The 23,782-nt window shown below is 39.1% G+C and overlaps 1 protein-coding gene across 2 annotated transcripts in view; it reads right to left on the bottom strand.

Moving 5' to 3' along the window:
• invs (inversin) overlaps positions 1-23,782 on the bottom strand; it is a 98,030-nt gene that overhangs the window by 21,682 nt on the left and 52,566 nt on the right. For both annotated transcript variants that reach the window (XM_041248189.1, XM_041248190.1), the window contains 3 exons: positions 22,786-22,966; positions 21,155-21,264; positions 9,132-9,303 (listed from right to left, as the gene is read on the bottom strand). In XM_041248189.1, the coding sequence (XP_041104123.1) occupies positions 9,132-9,303; positions 21,155-21,264; positions 22,786-22,966 (463 nt within the window). The remainder of the gene's footprint in view (positions 1-9,131; positions 9,304-21,154; positions 21,265-22,785; positions 22,967-23,782) is intronic.

The following is a 23,782-nucleotide window of genomic DNA, read 5'->3' on the forward strand; positions in this document are numbered from 1 at the left end:
ACTGCTTTCTCAATCCCCAAAGATTTTAACACCATTCAGACAGTTGCTCTTTGAATTTTAATGACAACCAGGTTGGATGCAATAGGGTAATGTGCTTGTCTTTCCTAGCTGAAAGTTGTAACAACCCCACTTCAGAATTGAATCTGACAGTATTCTTAGGTGCCATGGAATATAGATGGGAAAACTTCTGTCCCCAGGGATGTTATTAAATTGGCTTTAAATTTGACTGGTGCTGTACATTGGAGATTAGACCTCTGGTACTGGTGTGAAAGTTTGATACCCATATGAAATATCCGAGTTACTAATCGTCTTCCTCTTGTTTCACTATGTCAGTTTGCATTTCATTTTTCACATCTTGGTGAAACAAAAGCTTAAAGCACCCATGTGGACTCGATGGCTCAGAATCATATCTATATATTTTTTAGACAGAGGGGTATATGATGTGAATTACACAGGCATTCTATCTTTTGTGGAAGCTACCTGAAACTCGGAAGCAGTACAGCTAATTAATCAAACTGATTTTCTAGGCAACCAGAATCTTGTTTGCATCTTTACCCAAATGGACATCCAAACAACACACAATGATTAGACCACTTCATTCTCTTCCCAGCAACAGGAGATCAAAATGTGCTTAGTTGCTGCTGCGTTCCCTGTCCTACCTAACACTACGCATTACATCACTCCTTGGGCGAGAGTAAAGACACTAGTTTTAATTCAAGCTGGCTGGCTGCATGGCATTTTGTGACCCTACTCTATTTGTATGTTCCCCATATGGTACGAATGGCAGTAAATAGACTAAACCAAGGACACGCAGGGTGAGTGTAACAATGTGCTGAGAAAGGAGGTGCACTCTTAGCAGTGACTGTACTTTTCTTTCCCTGCCCCCACCCCCCATACCTCAAAACTTTGTCTATTAGTCTTTCTGACATCAGTTGTTGGCACCTTGTTTTCCCCACTCCAAGTACATAGGTTTTCTTGTAATCTGAAATTCACTGGGACAGAGTCACAGTGACCAAACAATTCCTCCGGCCAAGGCAGGCACAATGAGGCTTTGTCTCAGGGGTTCCCTCGGTTACCGGGAGCGGGAATTTCACTTCCCCAGTCTAACAGCACAATGGAGAGAACGTTCACTGTTCCCAGTGTTCTGGGGAGGGGCTAGTTTCACTTGTTTGTTTTGTTGCAGCAGACAAATAATTCCATAAATCTTAGCCATTCTGCACTTCCATTGGCTATGTAGGTCTAAAACTTAAAACATGTTGCTAGGGGAAAAGGGGTGTCCAAGACTTCTTCATTTTAAATTCTGTGTTGGATTTTATAACACAGGACCACCAGCTGGCACTGCATGCCAAGTCAAACAACAATAAACAATAAAGCAAATATGATATGAACATACTGTACATTCCCAGCCATAGCAGTAATACAAAACTTAGAGCTACAGTATAAAACTATTGCCTACATTCACCATACAGTATGTTTAAAAATGTACTGACAGATTCCTACAAATGTTCCCATATTCTAATTCTCTCAATATTTTTTGCAAAAGAATGCCAAGTAACCAAGTTTTATCACAACTGAACAAGTGGTTTTCTAGTCATAAATAACAGTGAAAAACAGTAGATGCATATTTAAAGAAAGACTCAATTCCCCAGGATTCTGATAATCTGATTGACTAGTCCTAAAGAATGTCCTAACCAAGTTTCATCATTTTTTCAAAATATGTGAAATTAAAACTCTATAGTGCAACAGGGACCTGCCATATATCCCTATAGCTTAAAAAAGGGGACGAGACAGAACCAGAGTATTCAGGTTTCTTACACATCCTTATAGTGAATACTCTCAACGAAGATAGTCAACCAATTTTAACTTCCTGATTTTATTTGAAGCCCAGTTTGTGAGTTATTTAGAGTAACGTGTTGAAAGCGCTGATACTTCTGTACCCTTACAAAAGTTTACCATAGTAAGAGCACTGAAAAGAGTAATAAAGCATATTGAAAGCAATGTAAAGCACAGATAGGCAATGGAAACCCCAAACAGGTATGGTAAAGCATACTAAAAAAACAATTGTAAAATAGTGTAACCATGGGAAAAGTGTGGGAAAATTACAAATGTACAGTGGTAAACATTTACAAGCATATTCACCCAAGACATTCTTGCAACATCTCATTGATGTTTCCCTGGTTTAATATACTGTACAAATAAATTAGTACATTAACAAATAAATAATAAAAGCATGTGTAAAGTGTAAACATGGAACTGGGAAGAGCAGGAGGAAGGGGTCACCCCAGATAGAATAATGGTTTAGTGTAGCAGAGACTAGAGGGCTCCAGGAGGCTTGACACTGTGATAGACTGTAGCTGCAGCTTGGGTGCAAACACAACACCACCATCAGGTCCGAGGGCACGTTGAGATGCAGCGTCTTACTTCAAGCGGCCTCAGCCTGCAACATAGCCACAGAGCACACATGCACTTTTGATAAGCAGCCCTGTTAATAACCGCAAAGAACCAGCTGAAAAAACTACATTTCCTTCAAACCTTTCTTGACCGTAGTACAGCTTATTGTGTAGTCTGTAATTCGGCAACCTTCCAATGCAACGCCCTGTCAACAAGGTAACACAAATTGAGGGTCACAATGCCACTTTAACCTGGCGCTGTCGCCAAGCCCTTTACAGTCAATAAACCTCTATCACCTACAGGGCCCAGTTAAATTGGCATATGTAATAATGAAAGGGTTTATTGGCTTGGCACCTCACCATGTAGAGCATCTGTTTCTCAAGCCACCAATACTCATAATGCCCTTTGGCACCGCAAAGCACCGTTTAACCGGGCACAATAAAAAGTAACACCAGTCAAGCCTGTGGTGTAGCTTTAGCCAAAATGTTGGTCTACTTGACTTTCCTTCTTATAAGCTGTTTATTAATACTTAAGTATTAGATGGTAGGAGTGAAAAGTAGTTTAACACAGTTAGCAATTGGATTTATTATAGTATTATATCACCAAAGAAAGTAATTTACTTAAAATATGAACACTCCTGTCTGAAATGTCATTCATTATTGCATAATCGTACCCATCCTAAAGAGTTATCCACAGTAAAATCAAGTTTAGTTCACTAGTTACAGTGCACTCCGTTTATAAGAATTACTGATATAAGAATCAACTGCATATAGTGATCAAAACCACTGGATCCAAATCATTCCAATACTAACCATGCTAAAATACTCTGCACAACTGCACAATGACGTGTACAACCAATAAAGCTGGTTTTGAATTTGAATTTCAACACATCTCGTGTGATTAGGCACGTACACAGCGTGTGCAGAATAATCTCTGGTCCACAGCAACTCCCAGTAGAAAAAAAGCAAGTTGCGCAGTTTATGTGCGTCGACATGGTAGGAAAAAAAAGGGCATGCAACTGCTTTGCACAGGTATTTTCTGTGTTTCTTGTTAGTGAAAATTTGTTTTAATACAGTGAATACACATTCATTGAATACATACTGAGTACAACACAGGTTATTGTGCGATATGCATGTACAGCAGGGCTTCTCAAACTCGGTCCTGGGGACCCCATGTCTGCTGGTTTTCATTCCAACCAAGCTCTCAATTACTTAACTATACCCTAATTGAACTAATAATTTGCTTAATTAGACCTTTTTACTTGTTTTCAGCTCTTAACCATTTGCAGTTTAAGTTACTTATCAAATGTTATAGGTAACTGTTGCAGAGCTTTGAAGCTCCACTTAGTGAAAAACTGATACTTGCACCACAACTGAAAAAAAGCAAGCCACAGAGGCTTAAATGCAGTGGTAGTCCTGACAGTAAAACGTAGTAACAAAGGGTAGTAACATTTCTGTTCGTCTTTTCTCGTCAGTCAGTCATGTTCCTATTTGTACTCGGGGAGTCACGTCTTTTGTTGATGATTTTAATACATGCATCACTATACTCAAATTTAAGACATTTTTGAGAAGAAAAAAATATTTTAAAAAGTGCGTCTAAATTCAAAGGAACATAATATTTTTACGCAACTGATGCAGAGCAAGTTTTGGATGAACTTGAACAGAGGAATTTGAATGCTCTGTTCAAGTTCATCCCAAACTTGCTCAATTGAGGATCAGGGATTGTGTTATACTTGTAAACCATCCGCGCACATTCTGGCACGGTGGATGGGTGAACGAACACCTTCAAGGCAGCCATCGTGCAGCACTGTTGGATGGACTTGATCTGTAACAACGCTTAAGTAAACAACTGCATTAATTTGGCCTTCCAGAGTAATCAATGAACCCAGGGCATACCAGTAAACCCCAATACAGTTAATGTACCTGTATTTGGAAGCGTATCCAATATTTTTTTGTCTGTAATGACAGCTGTCGCCACTCTGCTATGGAGTTCTTTTGTGCATTGAGGTTATGCCCTCACCACAAACAACCGGTAAAGCAATTCAGGAAAAGTGAGATTATACTTTCTGCTGGAATTATGCAAGCTGCCTTGCGGCTGTTTTGGTGGTAAATCGTTTTAAAAAAAAAACCCTAAGCTAACATTTAAAGTCCTAAAAATCAATGAACTGGCATTAGTACATGCAAAATTCCTCTGGCTATGTTAAAATAATAATAGCAATAGCAGCACTGTATTGGCATCTGCCAGCACTCTCGTATCTCTTTGTTCAACATACCAGCATGCAAACGAAACACATGTTCTTTTCTTTAATGCTGGGTGAGATTAAAGGAGAACAATAATAACAGATCTCTTCCTTACCTTACTCCCAGACTTTCTGCAGAAGGCACTGAGGGCTACTAATTTGTTCTCAAGAAATGCACTTTTACAAAGAAACAATAAAGTTTGTGTATGCTGTATATACTAAACATGCTATAAACAATATACAGTAGGGTACTTTATTGTTAACCAAAGCATGGAGTAGTTGCTGCCAAGGGTTACAGACCAATGAAGATGACTGGCCATCATGTGAGTTTCTTATGTGTACACTTGTCTTTAAAAGCATGCAATATGATTCGTCATCACCAAGATCACTTGAATATAACCCTCCTGTCTCCTGTCTAGTTACTTACAACACAATCAACGAGTTCCATCCTTGCAGCTCAGACACAATGGCAAGCTGCCACTTGAAAACTTTACTGAGGCTCTACTGAGTTTATTCAGCAGACAATAGCCTCAATCTAATGCATATTGCTCCCAGACACCCCTCTGTGCACCGAACAGCAGCACGCACTATGCCTGTGTAATGATGCCGTCATCAAGGCCCAAGTGACACATTTCACATATTACGGCCCTGCCCGCCTGCCTACATATCAACCAGCTTGTGCAGAGAATTTGCTTTGCATATTTGTGCACTCCCTACAGTGAAACTGAAGGCTGCTTCATTTTCACAGAGGATTTCAGAAATGCTCTGCTGCGGCAACATGCCGCAAATCAGGGACAATATAATTATCACCAACACTTCTGATGACGAGGGAAATGCTTCACATTGTACACGTCAGCTCCAGGGCCAGTCAGCAGATACCACGTGTCAACTGAAACAATGGCGACTTGCAGACACAGTATAATTTAAATGTTTTTTTTTTAATAATTTTAACACTGTTAATGACTATTTCAGAATCCCTAAGTCAATTTGTTTTTTTTTGTAAAAATAAAAAAAACATAGTAAAATGATTGCCTTAACTGATTAGCTACTTAACTGATACTCGTGATGTGATTGTGCTACTTTCCAAACATTCTGCACCTGCTGGAGCTTACTTGGTTTCATTTGATGTTGAAAGCCTATACACCAATGTACCACAAAGAGATGGGTTGGATGCAATGTCGTTTTATTTTGCAAGTTAACCTAATCATCAGATTACTGATTTACTTTTAGAATGAGCTGAATTTATTATCATCTACTTATTTTTTATTTAAAAGACAAATACTTTTTACAAATACAAGGTACAGCTACGGGCTCCGCCTTTGCGCCAAATTATGCAAAACATTTCATGGGCTACTGGGAAAGACAAAATATTAATGACGTTGCTTCTAATTCACTCTTACAGCATGTTATGTTTTGGAAAAGATTCAGCGATGACATATTATTAGTATGGACAGGATCTGAAAAAAAAAAATATTTTTGTTCAAAGATTATATAAACAACACAAGATCAACTTTAAAATTTACTACGGAATATAACCAGCCTGAAACTCATTTTCTGGTGTTGTTTAATACTTCTATTTTTCGTAAACCTACAGATAGGAGCACAATTTTATGAGGTGACGGTGACCATTCTAAACATCTGATAAGGAACATACCTTATAGCCAACTCTTAAGATTAAAGGAGCACTGCAGTAATACTTTTGACTTTCAAATCAAAGTGAAGGGGATGCAAAATCAGTTCTATTATAGAGGTTTCAATAGAAATCTATTAGATATAGCACTAAAAAGAATGGATAGTATAGACCATAGTGAGCTTTTGAAATTGAAAAAAGGAACAATTTAACTACAGACAGAATTACATTTGTTACTGAGTATAATTATATTTCCAATGATTTTAAAATGATTATTTCAAAACACTGGTAAATATTAGAATGTGATCTACAATTATGTCCCTTTGCTATAACGCACCCTAGATTTTGCTATAGAAGGGGTAGGAACATAAAATATTATTTAGTGTCCTCACTGTATAAATCGTCAACTACAGATAGCAATTAGCTTAGAAAAACAGAGATCCATGGACATTTCGGTCGTAAATATACCATACAAAGTGTTATCAAATGTAATATAACCCTAAAAGGAACTTGAGAATCAGTATAGCAGAGCATAAGGCAGCGATATAGAATGACAACATAGATTATGTAATCAGAAGACACTATAAAGCTTTTAATTGTGGTTCTGCATCAAGCCTCAAGTTTACAGGGCTTGAGAAAGTTTCAGTTTCGAAGACAGGAGGTAATATAATTAAACAATTAATTAGAAGAATCTCACCTTTTTGGATTTCAACCTATAATAAAATCGAATGATAAAAAAAAAACCTTTAAGGATGAAATTGGGTGGATTGAGTTTTAAAAGTTGATGGTATTCTCACAAGTTTAAATCCATATATATGATAACTTGTTGGATGTTATGTGAGAATGCAATAACATGTTTGCATAAAAAGAATATACGTAAAATGTATTAGAAATTAATAGTGACTTAACAGAATCCCAACTAATTATCTGCAATGATGATCATTTTACTGTTTTGACTTTAACGCATTTCATTTTGTAATTGAATATGGTTGTTTTCATGTTCTTTAACTATTGGTGCAATTGTTTTACCTAATGATTTTATAGTGCAATTAGTTATTTCACCTGTGTATATACAGACCAGCATTTGTATGGCACTTTATAACACAGTTGAAGCTGATGAAGCATTTCTTACGCTGATGATTTTTTTAACAATAAAACTCCTCTTGTTTTGGAATACGGAGTGTTTCAACTTTCTAGTAATGCTCACATTTAAAGATCTAAAAGGATAAAAAAGAATCCTTTGTGTGTGTAGCCAAACCGGTTCTTTGCAGCTGCTGTGTAAGCTTTTTTGATAATTATATCCCTGCTGAACAATTCCCGCTCATGCAGAGACACTTGACTAAATATACATTACATCCCATTTTAATAAACCAGAAAAGCAAGCTGAAAAACCGTTTGAAAAAGATCCTCGTAGACTTCTCCCTCTAGGTGGCACTGTTTGCTGTGCAATAATATTAAATACAATTAAATTCAAACAATGATAAAGGTCTTCATTTATTTATAGTGACTCTTTTATTACAAGAGTATGGCCCTACGTTACTGACACCTAGGAGACACTTCTTCAGGCAGAGAGAGGAGAGGGTATAGAATGGGTTATCTAGTCATGCTGTTGATGCTGAATCAATGGGATCCTTTAGACCAGGGGTTCCCAAAGTTTCGGTCAACGAGGGCCACTTAACTACTACCACTACTACTACTTCTTACAGGTATTCATATGTGTGCCGCGTGATAAAATTCACCTATAATTAAACACCAATATCTACAATAAATAGAACATGCCTTTATATATAGACCCAAGATGCACGTCATTTTGGCTGCCTTTTTTTCTTTGGTTGCTGAAATATTATTATTATTATTATTATTATTATTATTATTATTATTATTATTATTATTAATAATAATAATACTTTCTTTATTGGCTGGTTTTACAGATGCAGATTATCAGATTTTATATACCCAGTTTTATCTTACCTAACATTGGGTAGTCCAGGACTAGTACTAATCAGTGCCTGTGAAACCAGCCATGTATGCGTACGTTTATTGGGGCATCCTAAAATGCTTATTGTGGCTTAATGTGCTTAAATGGAAAACAAATGCTTACAAACTTTGCGAACATCAGGCAACACTTCCCAATACTATCCTAAAATAAGTCGTGGTTTTCATTAACATATTACCGATAAGCCCTAAAAATGACCTGCTTAATGTGAACTGCTCCTAATGTGAAAAACGCTTAATATGCAAAATTAAGTTATTTATTATGTTTACCCTTATTTAGTGAAATCTATTGGGATTCCTTATTTAAAAAAAAAATGCAAACAAATGTTTTCAAATTAAAAGATTCATTCATCTGAATTTATTACAAAATACCAGTGCCAAATAAATAAATCCGTAACATTGGATAGCACAATTATAGTGTGCATGTGAATGTAACCAACGACTAACTATTATTATTATTATTATTATTATTATTATTACACTTCAAGAAGCTTACCTAGTTTCTGCTTCAGTGGGATTTATGCAGCTGACTTTTTCGGTGATCATTTGGGACAGTTGATATCAGCGCCCTGGCTGAACGTGCGTCTTGTTTTCATGTTCTTAAAACTGTGCTGCTTGTACCGATATTGAGCAGAAAATGAACTTAAAATATCCCAAGCCTTTTCTTTCCAAGAAAATATAGAAAAATCTTAGATCTTAGTTTGACAAGGGCCGCAGACAGTGCCATTGGGCCACACTTTGGGAACCCCAACTTGAGCACGTTTTGAGATCAATCCATGACTAGGAACAAGAGGAGCACTGGTGGGCCAAATGACCTTCTCTTGCTCCTAAATCTTCTTATGTTCTCTCCTCCACAGTATTTGTGTAATGGCTTACCGGTTCCACCATACTTGTCCGCCACGTTGATGTCGATGTCACTCTTGAGGTGCAGCATGGTCCTGATGACCTCATCGCTGCCCTTTCCAGCTGCCCACATGAAGGCGGTCCTGCCCTCCAGGTCTGGGTCATCCTTCACTGACGGGTGCTGCAGGAATACCCGAACTGTCTCCTGTAGAGAACCACACAACAGAATCATCATCATCATCCAGAAACACCAGCCAGCACTGCCAAAGACAAAAACATTTCATCCATTCTCACTCTCACACTCACATTCTGTGTTTATAATAATGTAGGGTTTGGATGGCTTTTAAACATTTTTTGTTCTGATTATTCTTCTGTATGTACTCTTAGTAGCTGACAACTCCCTGTACCGTCACTCTGTATTCTCTGAAGTCCATCACGCAACTTATAGACTATTAGAAAACACTAACTAGAGAGCCACATTTTCCAGTTTTTAAGAATCACTTCTTACGCCCTCCTCTTCGCCTCTGAAGTCTCAGCTCTTTTAAGAAATTTTAGTTCGGGAGGCTAGTTGTGAAGCAGTCAGCTCCCCGGGAGAGCTGAAGCAGTGCAATGGAACAATACAGCAGTGGATACGCACCTCCAGACCCAGCACGTCATTCTGACCCAAACCAAATATAACTGAAAATCAGTCTACCCTGACAGCTGTGTAGGTGTCACTTAGAGTGAGTGAGTGAGGGGCCACCTTAACACCTTCCCTAGAGATCAATCACACCCACACACAGCGAGACGCGCACACACATGCATAGTGTGACGCACACAAGCAACACAGTAAAACTCACACAGTGACACCTACACACATTTATGCAATCTAGGCTAGACCAATGTATCTATGTGAGGTGGCTGAACAGTTGCAGTAATGGAGAACAAAGCGCAAGGCAGGAAGTCCGAGACAGAAGGTGCACAACTGGAACATTTATTATCAAAAGGAACTACAAAAAAAGGATAAAAGTGGAAACATTTAATAAAATAAACTAACTGAGCTCAATAACAGGGTTATACTCAGCTTTAACAGAGGATTAGCTCGCCTGTGGCCTCTCCAAACATCAAAACTGTTATACAGCTCCAGTCTGCTGCTGTTCCAGGATATCAGACCACAAAAACCACAAACACCACACTCGCTACTTCCTAGGTGAGCTTATATATAGCTGACAACCCTTAGCTCAGTGCTCTGAGAAAGGTTAATAATTTCAAATGTTTTCTAAAACAATTAATTTGCGTCACATGCTCGCCCCTATAGCTCGCTACTCGCTGCTCCCCAAACAAACAAATGATGGCAGAATTTAAAAGGCTATTAAAAAGGCTGTTACTTTATTTTTTACTGTGTATTTTGTATTTTAAAGCACAACCCCTGCAATATTCTTCTAACAAAAGTGTCCACCCTTTCATTAAAGAATATGCACATTTCGCCATGTTTACCCATATTACTAAATCTAAGTCTCCCCGGCAACAACAACAACTCCCCCTCCTACCAGCAAGTACACTGATTTACATACTTTTGTAATACATGACATATTGTTTAATATACAATTAACAATTAACAGTACAAGCAGTTAACCCAGCAGTGTCCCTTCCAGTCCTTGAAACCTTGTTGATTCCTTTTAAAACAGTGCAATGAGACACAGACTACGATTAAATTGCAATGCTAGTTTTTGTGGTTTTTAGTAAGGGTTGGAATTAACAACTCCCTCACATTTCCCACTACCTCCAGTTTCTTGCTCTCAAGAATGTAAACTTAAAAGGTTGTGATATGAGTTGGTATCTCTCGTTTTATCCAGCCAAGGTAAAGTGATGGTCCGTCTCCAGGATAAAATTACCGCCAAGCAGGTAATATTTTAAGGAATCTAAGGCCCATTTAATAGTCAGACATTCCTTTTCCACAGTCGAAAAGGGTTTCCCTGGGAAACTACTTTTGGTTAATAAAGGTTACATGTCTTTCCTCACCCAGCTCTCCTTGTAATAGCATGTCTCCCAGTCCTACTGCAGATGCATCCGTCTGGACAGTAAATGGCTTCTCAAAATCTGGACAGGGTTCCCACCCTTGGTTAAGAATAATTTTCCAGAGGATGCACCCTATAGCCTGGAGGTCGCCGGTTTGAGTTCAGGCTATTCTATTGCCGACAGTAGACGGGAACTCCCAGGAGGCGGAGCACAATTGTGTGCCGCCAGGGGGGGGACTTAGGTCGGCCAGGGTGTTCTCGGCTCACTGTGCACCAGCGACCCCTATGGTTTGGCCGGGCGCCTGCGGGCTTGCCTGTAAGCTGCATTGTCCTCTGACACTGTAGCTCTGGGAGGTGGCTGCACGGTGAGTCTGCAGTGTGAAAAAAAGCGGTCGGCTGACGGCACACACTTAGGAGGACAGCGTGTGTTCGTCTTCGCCTCTCCCGAGTCAGCGCAGGGGTGGTAGCGGTGAGTTGAGCCTAAAAAATTATTGGATATGCCAAATTGGGAGAAAATAATAAAAAAAATAATTGCCGATTACTAAATTAAAAAAATAAAAAATAATAATAATTTTCCAGTACTTTTCCAGGACATTTCAGCCGTTTTCCATGACACTTTTATAGCCTTGCATCAACCTTCATATCTAGCCCATCCTCACGCCTTTTCAGTTTTTTAAATGTAATTAACCACATTTTAATTACATTAGTTGTTCAATGTAGTGATTAACATTTATTAAATCAGATAGTGCACTTCAAAATGTCACAGAAGATATTTTTTATCATCATTTTATCAATTTAATATCACTGATGCACAATGAAAACACAACAGTCTAAACTTTACATCAGTAGCTCATTGGGCACATACATAATGTTATTTATACTTTAAACAGTGAGCAGACAGATTTGTTGATTGTTTGAGTAGTATTGTTCCTTGAGATAACAAAACACTTTTCATAAAAATGCCAGGTGCTCATTGTTTGGTATTTGAAGTTTGAAGTTAAAGTTGCCAAAATGATTTCATCAAGAATCTGCATAGCCATTCAAAAAGACATGATTTTAATTAACACAAGAACAACAAAAGATACGACGATGCCCCGCTTGAGTAATGAAAATAGCCTGGTTGCTATCGGCATGATTGAAGGCGGTCTGTCTATGACAGAAGTTGCCCAGAAAACGAGATGCTCTGCTTCAACAAATCAGCAGAGTAGTCCAGAGAAACCAGGGAACCACGTCCTGGAAGGCAGAGGGTCACCACACCGGCCCAGGACCGGGACATCCAACTGATCCATCTGCGTCATTGTTTTCAGACTGCAGTGGCTACAGCATAAGAAATTCAAGGAAGAAATAATCTTCGCATCAGCAGAATGATTGTAGTTTGCCATCTGCATGAAAATGACAGCTGAGAGATGAAACTGCCATCTTCTGTGGGCCAGAAAACATCTGAGGTGGCGGCAGAGATGAATGCCATTTTGCACTGATGGAAGACAACGTGTGTGGAGATGTCATGGTGAACGTTGTCAAGGTCTTGCCGTTGCCAGCTTTTTCTCCTGACCTCAGTCTAATAGAACATCTGTTGGACCAAATCGCCAGTGCCATCCACAGGAGACAACCGCGACCAGCCACCCTTCACCAGCTGCACAGGAAGAGTGGCGGAACATCCAACAGCAGTCTATCCAGAGGCTGATCAGGTCTATGCGTCAACCCTGCCAGGATTGTATTAATGTTCAGGGAGGTCATATCATACTAACTTTGTAATGTTTTCATTTTGACAGTGTGTCACGTTTCCTACTGAAAACTTAACATGATTCTTTGATCTGTATTTTTGTTCACATTTTCTGTGATATCTGTTTAAATATCTGATTAAATCTATTAGACCTGAGTGCTGCGTGTGCATCATATATACTGTTTGTGTGTGTGTGTCTATGTATATGTATATATATATTCTATATTAGATATATATATATAGATATAGATATAGATATAGATATATATTATATAATATATATATAGATAATATATATATATTAGATATATATCTATAATATATATATATATATTTAGGGCAAAAGTTAGAAATGTTTATTTATTTTAGAACGGGTACCCCCCCCTTCCACCCCACTCCTGTGTATAGTTTGTATTTGTTTTGTATTATTATGCTTTATTTTAGTGATAAATATGACGGCAAAGCCGTGGAGACTTCAGCCGTTGGTCAGGATATTGTGCACAATATTCATTAAGTGTTTTCCTCTTGCCCCCCATTTTCAAATCAAACTAGTAACTGTCACTATATATACCTCTACTAGCAAAAGCTTAGCTAGACCTTAACTCGCGAATTTCAAAGCAGGCTCTTTGAATGACAGGTGCTGTAGATGGCAAATGAAAGTGCACAGGTCAGCCTTGATGATTTTGGCAGTCATTTTAACGAATGACAGCATTCTACTGCTGCTTCAACCAATGAGATTTCTCAAAGCAGAATTAAATGACCTACGGTGAAACTACACTAGACTATTAAGGGACCACTGAGTTGACTGACAGCGACCCCTAGCCATTCAGAGAGGAACGGAGACGGGACAAACTACAAAGACTAGAGATGACTTCAAAATTATTATTTTTGGTAAGAAAATGTGAGTGGTTTTACCAACGTTTATCTTATATAAATTTATTTCAGTCAAACTCATTTTTTGGGAATTCTACGTTTAACGAGTTTTACTGATCAAAATCAAAAAGTAGCAAGCCTAATTATAACAGATGCCAAAGGAGTTTTAAAAAAGTAGGCATTCTTAAACAAATGCCAAGCTTAATGGCATTGGTTTAAGAATGCAGAGGTGCTGTGCTTCTTGCAACACATTGTGTGGCAGTTGTCACACAGTCGTGTCCTGTACATTTCTCCTGCGTGCATTGTAATATTACGCTTGACAACTCTGCGCTATTCCAATCTGTTGTTGTACTTCTTTAGCCAGCTTTTCCTAGTGTTCTACCACTGTGTACTGCTGAGAACTCGGAGAGGGAGCCACTCCAATTAACTGGTCTTTAAGTTTGCGTCTAATTAGCAACTCAGCTGGAGACCAACCAGTGGTTCCATGTTTGGCAGAGTTGACATCAAAGCAAAATTCAGACAGCCATTCATCCCAAAGCTGTTGATGCTCACCCACGAAGGAAGCAATCATGGTTTTGATTGTCCGGTTGGCTCTCTCTGTGAGGTTTGCCTGAGGATGACAGGCTCAGCTTTCGGATGACTCCCTGTGATTTGAGGTGTATCCCACTGGCTGAAAATCTCCTGAATAAGGATTCGGGAGATACTCTGTGTTTTACTGTTTCAAAGGGAAAGACTTCCACCCATTTGGAAAAGTAATCAATCACTACTTAAAAGATAGACATTGCCTTTTTTACTTTGTGGGAAAGGTCCCATTAAGTCAATTCCCAGCTTCTCTCCTGGCTCACAGACGGCAGTTGGCTGCAACAATCCTGATGGTTTATTATTGTGTTTCTGACAAACACAGCATTCCTTCACATGTTGCCATGTATCTTTGCGAATGGTGGGCCAACAAGCCACCTCTGAGATCCTGAGCAAGGTCTTCTGACATCCTAGGTGTCCACCCAAAGGATTATCATGGAAACAGAACAAAAAAGATTGTGCATACAGCGGGAACCACTAGATGGGGACCCTTCAGTAGACCCCTGTTGTTAGACAAAGGTGATCCAGTTAGGTCCTACCGGAGATGACATCTTCATCTTGAGAAGTTAAATTACTGTGGAATCATTTTCCTGCGCAGCCGCCACCTCATCGAGTGAAGTAGGAAGATTGATCCTGAAGATGTCCCTCTTTCTTACACACACTGCTGTAACTGCCACAAGAGTGACAGGAGCATGGGACAGGGCATCTGGAACTACATTTATGCTTGCTTTTCTGTACAAAACAGTGAAAGAAAACTGCTAAAATCTCAGGTTGAGGTTGAGCCGAGAGGATGTCTTTGGAGCATTAAAAGCCCATGTTAGTGCGGCACGATCCAACACCACATGAAACTGTACTCCCTTCAGGTAGTGACGGTACTTTTCAACTGCCCACACTACTGTCAGACATTCTTTTTCAGAAGTGGAATAATTACTTTCCGCCCTGTTGAAGACCCTGGAAGCGTACGCAATCACATGCTCTTCATCATCCTCTCTCTGGGCAAGCACAGCACCAAGACCCACTTCACTCGCATCTGTGTAGACCCAGAAGGTCTTAGAAAGACCTTGATGTGACAAGACCGGAGGGGCTTGAAGAGATTTCTTAAGAAGCTCCAGGCTGGTCTGGCATGCTGTCATCCATTCCCACTTCCCATCTTTCTTTTTTAGATTTACGATACATTCAGGGGTGATGTGATGTCTGCAAAATGTGGTATAAATTAATGGTACCAACCTGCCAAATCAATGAAATGCGGTTTTATATAAAAAATCCAAACCCAGAATCAATGAAACTGCCAGGTGTTGGTCTGACAAGAAGCAAGTATCGACCATCCAAATTTTGCCATGAAAATCAAAAGGAAGGCAGGGTTTTCCCAGGGCACAGTGAGTCTGTCCAACTGCAAACACAAATGCTTGATCATCACATGCTGCAGTGTGTCAGTTGGCTTCTGGATTTGCTGCCATAGTTGGTTCTTCATTAAAGTAAAAGTACAACTAGTGTCCGATAGGAGCCGAAAAAAAGGGGGCAGATCTGAGCAATACACATAGCCCCAGTACCACAGACCTAACACGGACATAAACAAACAAGATAGCTGCTTCCGCATCCAGCGCTCAAAGAATATCACAGACATTTGCCAAGCTTTTTTTTTTTTTTTTTGGTGATAAAACAAGTCATCAGGAGATGATTTATCAGTATGCACGACTATGAAGAGGTATGTCATAAATACAGAGAACAAGGGGAGGGGCTGGGCTGGAGCAGAAGTGGGCACCCTTTGATGGTGGCAGATGTGACCACTGCCAAAAATCAACACTACTTAAACGTGAAGTCCTTCAGTCAGCAGGAAGAATGCTTTTAACTTGTACTGTGGAGGGTAATTGTTTCTCATCAGCTTGTCTCCAACAAATTTTATAAGTCTTCCCCTCCTTTCTTAAATGCACAAACCCGCTCCATTGAAAGAAACCATTCCCAACATACAAGGCTTGTTGCTAGGGAAGTAAGTGACGTCATTGCCCTGTGACTTTGATACACTGCTGCCTGCTACAACTGAGCAACTCGTCTGCTAAAATAACAACCGCTTCAGCAAGTAGATATTTCATTTGCTTTGTCTTATTGTGCAATGCACGTGTATATAGCATAACAGTAACGTTATGATATTAATGCTTTGTTTTTAATTGTTTTGTATATTTCTGTTTGTGATGTATATCATGCACTACAAAATAAAATTAACAATAATCCTAATATATAATCAAATATTGTGGCTAAGGGTTAAACTCCGATTATTCTTTAGTAATGTGCGACTCGCTATAAACATTAGGGTTAGTTTTCTACTTTTCACTAGTTTTCTAGATAAAATTTTGGTTGCACATCTTTGGACTGAGCTGATCAAATTAGAAGACTAGGAGGCAAAAAACTGAATAATTTATATAATTAATATGTTCATGTAATTCACTTTAGCACTCATACGCACATGTAAGTTTGTAACCAAGTACAAATTAGTACAGTGTTGAAAATGTTTTGGAAATGTACATTATTTTTTACCATTGCTATTCTTTTATACTTTTGTACTAAAATAAAATTCAGTAACTAGCCACAAAGGGCATTTCAATGCTTTTTTACTACTCATTTGCACAGGTAAAAAATGGCAAGTTATCAAAAGTGCCCAGCCATTTAAAGTGCAGATATCAAAAACACAAGCCAAGTTTCAAAGCAAATAGACACAACTCTAAAAGCAGTGGGGGGGTCAAGGTTGCCCTAATTGTTTCTACTGACTTTTGTGTTTTTCAGGCACAATAAAAGCAAATCGAACTTGCATCAAAACATTGTTTTTTCACGTTTCCAGTGTGTTTTAGTTTCAGATATGATTTACGAGGACACAATGTGTTACTAGGGAGTTGCTAGTTTTTAAAGCTTAGATTTAAGAGCAGGGAAAGTGCTTGTTAATATTTTTAAAATGCATTTCGTGTTCTGAATAAATGGGAACATACCGGTAGGGAAAATATATCATTTAGTTGGGTTTTAATTATAACATGTCTAACTGTTGAAAGTGGATATTTAAAAGGTCTAAACCAAAGGAAATGACCCCAACATTTTAATAAGTCATTGTAATAGTATAAGACTATGCTTTAATTTTAAGGTGTAGTGGATTCGTCTTTGGGAGGGGTTAGTGATAGTAGTACCTGTGTAGGGCTCATTTTAGGTGCAACAGACTTGAGACTCCAGTGAGCCTAGAGTGACTGATTAGCTGTGTACTCGATGTGGCATACCTGTGTTAAATACAGTCTTGTGGATGTGTTTGTTAAATTATTCGTTTTTTGTGTACTGCCATTTTTTCACCTGACGTTTCAAGACTGATTTTCCCATTTTAGTCTTGACTTCTGACTGTTTCCTGCCACATGCCACCTGACTACAATACTTTACAGGTACTAACTAAGGGGCTGCACCCCTCACTCCGGGACTCTTCAAATCACCCCCATCAATCTCATAAGGTCCAACTCTTGCTTCAGTACAGAGAGCAACCTTTCTGGTATTCTGTAACTCTTATCTCATTATTATCTCTCTTATCTCTTCCTTAATGTTAATATGATGCTCCACTTGGTTTTTATGCCAAGCATGAAACAGTCAGGGACAACACATGCCCTAAGTTGCTGTTGCTGAGTTTCTGTAAGATGATCAAAGTGCTGATCCTTCTTCTAAAGGGTTGTACTGCTCTATAGGCTCTTCCTCATCCTCAATGTCTCGCACAAACAGGTTGGTATGAAGGGGTTCTGCTGGAGGCATCCATTCCTTCAACAAGGTCACATGGAACTGCTGCCTTGTCTTATTATGATCCGGCATGGCCACTTCATAGGTGAGAAGTGCCATTTTACGGAGGAACTCATATGGGCTTCGCCATTTTGCTAATAACTTCCCCTCACTTGTTTTCCATAAAGAAGTTGAAATGGAGAAAACCCTGTTGACGCTTGCATTACTTAAAATAATAAATAAGGCAGCCACTTCTCCCAATCAGTGCTCGTTTAATTCACAAACTTCCTCAGCATGCTCTTCAGGGTTTTATTAAATTGCTCAACTAGGCCATGCGTTTGAGGGTGGTAAGGGGTGGCATTTAATCCCTTAATCCCTACCAATTGATAAACCTGTCTATGGAGGTTAGACAAAACATTAGTACCTTGGTCTGTAAGGATCTCGCAGAGTATTCCTACTCTGGAAAATAACTGAAATGGAGCATATGCCACCTCCCTAGCTTTTACATCCCTCAATGAAAATGCCTTCAGGCAGCATGTGGCATAATCACAAATCACTAATATGGATCTGTTTCCTGACTTGGTCCTCTCAAATAGCCCTACCACACCCATCCCTATCCTCTAAAATGGTTCATCAATAATGGGCAATGACTGTAGGGGTGCATGGACAGATTAACGTCACAAGTTAACTGAGAATCTGGGCATCTTTTACAAAAATCAGCAAAATCACTGTAACAGCCCAGCCAATAAAACCTTTGAACTATCATGGCTAAGGTCTTGTTCTTTCCCAGATGTCCAAACTAAGGTTCTGAATGCCCTAAAGTCATTACAGTCTGTCTAAGTGACTTTGACAATTAATTGGTCTGTATGCCCATACCTACGGTATAGAATTCCATGTTCTGTCAGATAAAAATTGACTCTAAAACCTAACCCTTCCGGCTTCTGGTTCTCCCAATCAACCACAATCACTTTCTCAAACAACGGTTTCAAAGTGCTATTATCTATATACAGATCAGCTACATCTCAGGGAACCTTCCAGTCTACTGGAAGAGGTGGGTCAGGCAATTCAGACTGCTCATCCAATCCTAAATCTTCTGTTTTCTGCTTTTCCACAGCTCCACTTCCATAGCTACAACACTGATCTGTTGTTCCAAGTCTGTCTCTTCTACCTCAGCATCTCTTGGCCCATAAAGATAAATAGCTTTAGTCTTCCTAGCCGGACACCATGTTTTTATGTGACCTAACTGACCATAATTAAAACATCTCACTTCTTTGTCTTTCTTCACTGACCCGCTAGACTATTTGCCAGGCTGACTAGATACTAGGTTAAACTGACTTTGAGATTGACCACCCCCTTTTTCCCCACTTTTGGTTTGTTTGTAGTACCATCTGCCGAGTCGATAACTTGGCTCCTTTCAGGACCATCATGAAGACTGTTACCATCCTGGCTGCTTCCTGGGCTATAGTTGGATTTCACTTCCTTACCCAGACCAACTCAGGGTTGAGCATGCATAGAAACTGTAATGTTAGCTTTTGTAGTTTTTAGTGAGGGTTTGAATTAACAACTCCCTCAAAGTCTTTCAGAAATAAAAGTCGGCGCCATCTGGTGATCTGCCACTTTGGAAGTAATATAAAGACACTGTTTGATCTAGCCTAAGTAACACATATCTATGGCAGGAAACTATAACTTCTGAACTCAAAGCACCACAGATTAACCAACAAATACAAAATGTCAGTAGGTACAGCCAGCACGGTATTCTGGAATATGAAAACAGTTATCGACCACTGTAGGCAGAGTAGTAACTAGGGTGGACGAGCAGGGCAGCTGTGAGGGGCAGAAAAATGTTTTCACTTGTCAGCTTTCAGTGTCCCCCTAGCATAGACTGAAGATCGCATGTGCCTCTGCACTAGCCAGGGGGATGCGTCACTTCCTTAGCAACGGTCTTAACGACAACAAACCTGCTTCTATACAAACACACAACATGGATCACCAATTCGTTATTATTGCATATCTGTGTCGTTTGCTTTCCCTGCTGTGTGCAGGATTGTTTATTTATTTGCTCCTGCAGCCTTCAGTACCAGAACTACTATAAACGTTTATTTAGTGTCTGAAATGTAAATGCACGTTTCATAACACGTATTAAGCACCTGTGTAATAAGGAAAACTAAAATATTAAAATTCCTTTGCTGGTGACTGAAAAATAATTGCCTTAATTGGAAGATGGTCAGAATGTATGGATTATTATGTCAGAGATGAATGGGCTCTTTAATAGGATTTAGATCCCTTTAAATTTCCCTAAGATTGATAACATCCATTAGCATGGGCATGTTTTCTTATGGATTTAATGAGCTGATCAAGGGCCAGCAGTTGTGGGTCTTCTCTGAATGGGGTCTATTAAATTGAAATACAACGGCGCCAGATCTTAGTTTGAATCATTAAAAGAAGGGAACTTTGAGAAAACCAACTTACATTTAACACTTAGTATTTAGTGTATTTTTGTCTTTAAAAATAATTAAAATTCCAGTTTAGGTCTAATATTTAAACAATGGTGGTATTTAGAGTCGCCACTGTTTGGATTATTTGATTAGACCCTTATGTGTTTATAGATATCAGAGATAGTCCTAGGTTTCTGTTTTTCAGTCAAACACTAGGCACTTTCCATTGGCTGGAAGGTGAAAAAGTGTATTTATAATCTGTGAGAGGGGCTGTCATCACTTAACAACAACGACCCACTAATCCACAGAGCTGCAAACATAAGAAGCAAGGCTTCAGGCATAATTAGGTCCAGTTCAAGACTAGGTTGTTTTCAAATCACACAGTACAGCTCTCAGTAAGAGAATTTACTCCAGACGTTTGGTTAAATATTCTGAAATGCTGAATAAATAATTTCCCTTGAAGATGATTTAAAAAATGCCCAGTGATTTCCTCACTGGATTTTAAGTACGTCACACTTTTGAGTTTTGCATTTATCTAGAGCAGAGGTTCTTAACCACGGGATTGCACAACAACTATATAATAAGCAGACCAACTCCATTCTTTAATTTTGTTTAAATACGCACTCAATTACCGACTGGTAAAAAGCACAAAGTTAAACATGTACATCCCGATCTGTTGCATAATGAAATACATGCCGATGGCTTTATACTTACAGCAAAGTTGCTCTGAGCCGCGTAGTGCAGAGGCGTGGCACCCTGGCTGTCTGAAGGAATGGTACCTGGCTTGTTCCTCTCTAACAGCAGGTGCACAATCTGAGCGTGGCCTAGAAGAGACCATGGGCACTGAAACTCAAGTGACCTGACACAATGTGGATCTCTTTTCACTGCATCCATTGATCTTAATAATGGAAGTCAAATAAATCACTCAGGATGTGTGCAGGTTTAACATACAGGGTGTCCCATAAGTCAGGCATCACAAGAATAATTGTTAATATTGACTCTCTGTATTTCTTCCAGTTCTCAAATGGCTTTAAGCAAAGAGAATATCAAGTTAATATCATTTTGACGTATGGTGCACATAGGTCAATACCTAATTTAACAGATAATCTTAACAGGCATAACATGTGATAGTGCCTGTGTGTTCCACCCCTTTGAATAAATTTGTTTATTATTATGATTTATATTATATATGTAAATATATCACCGGGACCCTCTTTAGGGTTAAGCAGTTACAGATAATTGATGGATGGATGGATGGATGTAACTATATGACGGTGAAAAGCCAATATTATGTAGTAACTGTATTATTATTGTTTGTGACGCAGACGAAAAGTCACCGCCATTATTTGTTATTGTTTTGGTTTTAGAATTGCCTCGTCAGAATGCATGACTGTCAGCTACTGACTCTTTAACTAGCTGACAGTCATGCAGACTTAGTAAATCTGTGCAGAATGTGAATGAGGGATAATATAATAATTCATAGCTAGTTAGTCCCTCGGTCACAAATATAAAAAGACCTGCAGTTTGGCTGCTCAAAGTGAAGGGTGTTTGAGAGTGGAAAACGAGTGAGGTTAGGAGGAAATTTAATTTAGAAGAAAATAACAATTGCTAAGCGTGCTGGTTATTAAACCAGCACAATACTTGTTGTCCTTCTGTTTGTTTTGGCCCACGTGCCTTTTGTTTTGAAAGTGTTTTGTTGAAATTTTTTGCCCCGCAATCTCTTGTTGTGGTTTCTGTTTCTGGTCTGACGTCACTCCTGCAGCCATCCTGTTCACAGCCTGCGATTCCTCATTTATGGGACACTCTGTACAACTAAAGGGCAGCTGTATTTAGATATATTTAAAGCTGTATGTTATCCTGGCAGTTCCACTTTTATTTACTCGTGTATATGTTAAAAAAAAAAGTACTTGCATATAAATAAACAAACTTACATAAGCATATATATCGTTTTAATGATAATATTACAATTCCTCACATTCCTGCTGAAAAATTATTGTAGTAGTTGGTGTTTAAGTCACACACCTATTTATAATTCCAAAATTATATACATAAGGGTTTAGTACATTTTAGCTCAACAGAAAATTAACTATAAATTCTGTATAGAAAACAAGTGAAAATTCGTCAAATTACTTTACCGGATATACTGCATGTATAAAGGCCATATTAATATAGAACCCATTTGAAAGATCTAAAACAAGGATGGACAATACAGCTCAAAACTACTATGCAACTTTACCATGGTAAGCTTTTATAAGGGTCCAGACAAGAACACAATAATGCTTCTCCAGCACTTCCCAAAGCTGACAAAGGCCCTAATGGAAGCCCAAAGCTGCAGACAGCATTACCTAGCAGAGCTGCCCAATGCAGAGGGGTCCTGAACAGGTTGTCGTAGGAGGTCACGTTGCAGCCCTCGTAGCAGGTCAGCACGTCCACCACAGCCTCGTTCCCATCCGCCACGGCGAAGTGCAGGGGGGTCCGACCCTCATAGTCCTGCCAGTTCAGCAGCGACTCTGTGGGGGCTGCTTCCTGTCAGCACACAACACATGCATTACACCAGGGACCAGTTGAATAAATACACTTCACTATTTCACTTACGATCAACAGATTCCCACTACTATTATCACATTGCCATGGTATAGACTTCCCCTATTTTTAATAGAATCAGCTAAAATGGGTATACAAATACAGTAATCTGTCACATATCCGACTGCGGTGGGACCAAAATAAAGGTGGCCAAGTAAAAAGTTGCATGAATTAATCTTGTTTTAAATCCCATTATACACAGCTGTAACAATTATTATATTCACACAATTATTGTTTTGTTAGCTTTTATTAGGGAGCCCTCACCACAGCTTGAAAATACCTTAAAAAAAAGACGGCTCAAAATACATTAATATACTGAGCCATGTTTGAGATGTTCCTATAGCAGACCGATGTCATAGTGCACTCAAATACTGACACGTTTTAAAAAGAGAGAGGCAGCTTTTTTCTGTTACAGGCACCAATGGCATCTAAGTCGCATCGGTGACAATTTTAAATCGCAGTTTGGAGCCCTGAAGCTGTCTATTCAAGACCTGTGTACAGATCTGCAGTGTTGAGTGGCGCTCTCATTCTTTGCTACTAAAGTAGTCTGCAGTGTTTTGTAGAGTTATCTGTACTACTTCGAGAGCACTCTGCAGTTTTGACCTTAAATTACTTAAAATGAAGCATTTTTTTATTAAGGTCTGAAATATTAAATACATAGACAGATCACCCTCTTTTCTGAGGTCAGGCATATAGAAAGGGGGGGAGGGGGGTCTCTGTCACTTATTGTTTAAAATGATCCAGCAAAGTCGAAACATG

The sequence above is a fragment of the Polyodon spathula genome, chromosome 4 (genome assembly GCF_017654505.1).
Source record: "Polyodon spathula isolate WHYD16114869_AA chromosome 4, ASM1765450v1, whole genome shotgun sequence".
In the NCBI taxonomy this organism is placed as follows: domain Eukaryota; kingdom Metazoa; phylum Chordata; class Actinopteri; order Acipenseriformes; family Polyodontidae; genus Polyodon; species Polyodon spathula.